Source organism: Nanorana parkeri, unplaced genomic scaffold (assembly GCF_000935625.1).
Source record: "Nanorana parkeri isolate BGI_ZX_2015 unplaced genomic scaffold, ASM93562v1 scaffold617, whole genome shotgun sequence".
Taxonomy (NCBI): domain Eukaryota; kingdom Metazoa; phylum Chordata; class Amphibia; order Anura; family Dicroglossidae; genus Nanorana; species Nanorana parkeri.
This window is the reverse complement of record NW_017306885.1, coordinates 859,077-864,688: the sequence shown is the minus strand read 5'-3', so window position 1 is coordinate 864,688 and position 5,612 is coordinate 859,077. Positions and strand designations below refer to the sequence as shown.

At 38.2% G+C, this 5,612-nt stretch overlaps 1 protein-coding gene across 3 annotated transcripts in view; it reads left to right on the top strand.

Moving 5' to 3' along the window:
* The first annotated feature begins 2,190 nt into the window (after positions 1–2,190).
* The window catches only part of DTNA (dystrobrevin alpha), an 86,544-nt gene continuing 83,122 nt past the window's right edge, over positions 2,191–5,612 (top strand). For all 3 annotated transcript variants that reach the window (XM_018562969.1, XM_018562968.1, XM_018562967.1), the window contains exon 1: positions 2,191–2,257. In XM_018562969.1, coding sequence (XP_018418471.1) covers positions 2,191–2,257 — 67 coding nt within the window. The remainder of the gene's footprint in view (positions 2,258–5,612) is intronic.

Sequence of the window (5,612 nt, the reverse complement as noted above, 5' to 3'; positions counted from 1 at the left end):
CTGAGGTAATGACGTCAGCACTGCTTTCTGCACCAGTACACTGTGAAAAGAAAGATTTTTAAATGAACGCATACTTGCATGAATTTGTGTTATCTGCCTGGAGTTCAGCTTTAAATATGTCCTAGTTCTATATATGTCTACATATTTAATAGTGTGATGAAAGGTAAGAGGGGAAACCATGAAACCATATACTCCCTCTTGAGTTGCAAAGGATCGGAGGGAATAGTGCTCTAAACATCCATTTTCACATTTTATTATGCCTTGTGTTTTTGTGTTACAATTGTATCTTTTGTAAATCTGCTGCAACTAAGATTCTTATAGATTGTAGAGTCAATACATTTTGTGAATCATTTAAATAATTGTCCAATTTTTTGTAATCAACTGATTTGCTTAGCCTTACACATATACAGTGTGGTGGTGTTTTGACATATAATATGTTTCCAAATCTTAATAGCCTAATAAATTTAGAAATTTCTATTGTTACGACCTTTTGTTATGTAAATGTGACATATCACTTTAAAATGAACGACTCTTTATGAGATTAATTGTATGCAATAAATATCTTCAGTGCTCTCTGCTTCATCTGCTTATGCTGTCTCTGCTGTTTCTTTACAGAATGATTGAGGACAGCGGAAAAAGGGCGAATAACATGGCCGACAAAAGGCAGTTGTTTGCAGAAATGCGTAAGTATTGCCATTTATTATACTGAAAGTACGGCAGGCTAATTTTTGTTTAAAATCCAAAATATTACTGCAATCATTTTTATGGTTACAGAAACTGGGTTTTCATATTTATACGTTCGTAGTATCAATAGAAAGCTGTAGAGGGGCAAGCCACTCGAAAGATAATGGTGAGCTCCAATGAATTAACTGACTTTTTGAAAGTTTCAGGTAGTGCAGGACTAAAATCTCCCTTCCTGAATTTCTTGCTCTTTGTCTTACTCCTCCTGCTGTATTTTCTTTATTTAAATAATAAGACCCCCAAAAGGAAGAGAGACCCCCTTATAATAGAAGTAGCCGTGGAGCATTGACCTCATGCAGAGAGAGGTACAAACAACTAAATATGCAGTTCATATAATGAACTTTGCAAAAATCTCTATTTCTGTTAAGCCACTCTTGTGATTTACAAACTCCTGTGACATTATATAGCTGGTAGGCTAAGCTGACCCTGACCTTTTAGGAAAAAGTTTCAAGGTTAAATCTTGCAGTTACCAGATACGTTTGTCTACCTCCACATGGACCTTTTAACGTTTTTAATGAATGAACCCATTAAATGATTTTCAGGTCTCAGGGGACCCTACGCCCAACTAAAAATTGTTAAATATACAGCTTGTGGAAAATTAGCATCATAAATAACTTGTACAACACTTTAAATAAAATAAAATTTTTAGTCTTTGCACATGTCTAGTAATATGTGTGCGTGAGTGAGTGAAAATAGAAAAAGAGATTGAGGACACAGAGTCCTCTGCAGATACAGGTGGAGGAGAGCAGCGGGGATCAGAGGAGAAAAATCCTTTATTCCGACTTGCCCAGCTCGGCTCACTCCTGCCTTTGGTTTGTCCACTAACGCGTTTCACCATTCCTAGGGCTTAGTCATAGAACAGGGATGGCCAAACTCCGGCCCTCCAGCTGTGGTGAAACAACAAATCCCATGAAGCATCTCTCTCCAGGAGTGATGTCTGTGGCTGTGAGAATCTTGCACAGCCTCATGGGATTTATAGTTCCACCACATCTGGAGGGCCGCAGTTTGGCCATCCCTGTCATAGAACATATTGTTTTGGCACATTTGTGACGCATCAGCATAGGCCATCCCATTCATTTCAGTGGGCTGCCCTACTACAAAGGCAGCAGAGAAAATCATGCAGCAGTTTAAGCTGATATCATCCCCTTTTTTTGTTGATGGTGTGTTTTGCACACACGCCAAGACACATGCTTGCCATGCTTAGGCTGCGTTTACAAATAATGGCACCTCAGGCATAGTACGGAAGTGTGAATGCAGCCTGACTCTCCCATCCCTAAATCTTAATAGCCTAATAAATTTAGAAATTTCTATTGTTACGACCTTTTGTTATGTAAATGTGACATATCACTTTAAAATGAACGACTCTTTATGAGATTAATTGTATGCAATAAATATCTTCAGTGCTCTCTGCTTCATCTGCTTATGCTGTCTCTGCTGTTTCTTTACAGAATGATTGAGGACAGCGGAAAAAGGGCGAATAACATGGCCGACAAAAGGCAGTTGTTTGCAGAAATGCGTAAGTATTGCCATTTATTATACTGAAAGTACGGCAGGCTAATTTTTGTTTAAAATCCAAAATATTACTGCAATCATTTTTATGGTTACAGAAACTGGGTTTTCATATTTATACGTTCGTAGTATCAATAGAAAGCTGTAGAGGGGCAAGCCACTCGAAAGATAATGGTGAGCTCCAATGAATTAACTGACTTTTTGAAAGTTTCAGGTAGTGCAGGACTAAAATCTCCCTTCCTGAATTTCTTGCTCTTTGTCTTACTCCTCCTGCTGTATTTTCTTTATTTAAATAATAAGACCCCCAAAAGGAAGAGAGACCCCCTTATAATAGAAGTAGCCGTGGAGCATTGACCTCATGCAGAGAGAGGTACAAACAACTAAATATGCAGTTCATATAATGAACTTTGCAAAAATCTCTATTTCTGTTAAGCCACTCTTGTGATTTACAAACTCCTGTGACATTATATAGCTGGTAGGCTAAGCTGACCCTGACCTTTTAGGAAAAAGTTTCAAGGTTAAATCTTGCAGTTACCAGATACGTTTGTCTACCTCCACATGGACCTTTTAACGTTTTTAATGAATGAACCCATTAAATGATTTTCAGGTCTCAGGGGACCCTACGCCCAACTAAAAATTGTTAAATATACAGCTTGTGGAAAATTAGCATCATAAATAACTTGTACAACACTTTAAATAAAATAAAATTTTTAGTCTTTGCACATGTCTAGTAATATGTGTGCGTGAGTGAGTGAAAATAGAAAAAGAGATTGAGGACACAGAGTCCTCTGCAGATACAGGTGGAGGAGAGCAGCGGGGATCAGAGGAGAAAAATCCTTTATTCCGACTTGCCCAGCTCGGCTCACTCCTGCCTTTGGTTTGTCCACTAACGCGTTTCACCATTCCTAGGGCTTAGTCATAGAACAGGGATGGCCAAACTCCGGCCCTCCAGCTGTGGTGAAACAACAAATCCCATGAAGCATCTCTCTCCAGGAGTGATGTCTGTGGCTGTGAGAATCTTGCACAGCCTCATGGGATTTATAGTTCCACCACATCTGGAGGGCCGCAGTTTGGCCATCCCTGTCATAGAACATATTGTTTTGGCACATTTGTGACGCATCAGCATAGGCCATCCCATTCATTTCAGTGGGCTGCCCTACTACAAAGGCAGCAGAGAAAATCATGCAGCAGTTTAAGCTGATATCATCCCCTTTTTTTGTTGATGGTGTGTTTTGCACACACGCCAAGACACATGCTTGCCATGCTTAGGCTGCGTTTACAAATCCTTCTCTTAACATGTAGCCCACTCTTCACCTTATCTGACTAACTTTCTTACTTTTATTGCCCTGTGCGTGGTTTTGTTGGTGTTTTTTCTGAGATTTTTGTTTGCTAAAGCTTTGTGTCTGAGTACTGATTGGACGGAGAAGAAAGTAAAAGCTTGTCCTGAAAATTGAATGTTAAAGTATCACAGACAGTACTTGATTGTGTTACAGGTAACACATATAATCTGTCATTTGTAATCTGCATTCCAGCTCTGTTTGTTTTTGACCTGTAAACTGTTTAGGAAAAACCTTGCCACCTGTTGGCTAAAAGTGGTAAATATGAATTATTCACATCAAATATTACATATTTACCTAATTTAGAAGAAATCCAAATACATTTTATTTTTAGTACTCGGCATATAACTATATATTACAATTAAACTTGAAGCAGACATTACAAATTAAACGAATTAAAGCAGTTATATATTCATTAAAGGGTAAGTTCCTCAGTTTCAGCTGACATCTGCAATCCTCTCTACAGCAGCACTCAGATTGGGAGAGGGAGAGCCAGCAATAGTAGCCAGTCAGGCTCTTCTGTAGTCAGAAGACTGAGAGAACAGAGTGAATAGAGGGATGACCTTGTTAATGTGCTGCTGCTGCTTTGTCCATTTAGCAAACAAGTGGGTTATTTCTTCACCAGGTTTTTCAATTCCTGCAGGGACCTGATTGTTCTGCCTGGCAGGGGTTCCTGGATCACAGGACTGCCTGAACATTAATAATAATCCTTTAGCAGGGAAAACAATTCCCATATATTTATATTAGCTGTGTATTTACCTCCTTGCATGGGGTTTAGCATTAAAATAATATGTCATTTAAGTACACAGCTGGTAATAGCATTTGTAATGTATTTGGTATTACAGCTACGAAGAACTTCAGGGGAGATATTTTTGTAATGAGGAAAGCCTTAAAAATACATAATTTCTTCTTGTTAACATGTTCTGTGCCAGCTACCTGTAAACAACTACTACTACGGCCCTTAAAAAGAGTGTGTTGTTTGACTAGAGACTTGAAAAACACTATATCCCTTGCGCATTCAGAGCCCACGTTACTCTGTCAACACATTTCTGTTCCCAGGAGAAGAGCAACGAAAGGAATGGAAGGGAATACTAGCTAATTGATTATCAGGCTCTTGTTAGAGCAAGAACGAAAACTATTTGACAATACCGCATAATTACTGAATAATTGCCTTTAAAATGCACACAGTTGAAAAGATAAACTAGAATCATGTAAGTCAGAAGGTGAAAAAAATAACAAGGAATATTATTTCTCACAGTGCCTATCTCCAGTACAAATGGGATTTCCATAGAATACACCCAATATTTTTCAGTATATACAGTACTATGGTCATAAAGTTAATGAATTAATAAATCGTGTGCACTGCGCTACTGCTCCTAAACGTGCATAAACTTCCAGACAATGTGTACATTTTCATAAACGTACATTTTCAAACATAATAATAATCAATATGACAATATTCAATGATAGTCCTTAGTAAATTGGTGCTCTTGTGCAAAATCCACAATGTGACAATGATCCTCTGAAATAAAGTGCTCCAATCTCCCGATGTGTTAAGGTAACTGAGAACACACTCACCAGAGATCCATGACCATATAACTCAATAGTCAATAAACGTAATTGTGGTGAGTGTCTTTCATAGATGGGATATTCACTCTTCTGATGAAACAAATCCTCCTTTTCGTATTACACGGCAGGTGCCGCTCACTCAGCGAGGGGAGATATCTATGGTATAGCTTCAGTACGTGTCCTATCCTTTCCAACGCGTTTCGTCCCTTGCCTTTTTCCAGAAAAGGTTCACATACTGAGGTATAGCTAGGGCCTCCTTATATAGCATTAATAAAGTTAATGACACATGGAATCCTGTAGGACTTACAACCACATAAATTAATTCTGCATAATATAGTTTTGACACGCACATGGATGATAAAACTGGATAAAAGTAGTCACCTGATATTTATGCTTTTATTCACTCAACATCAGTTAAGAAAACCAATCATATTACATTATATATATATATATATA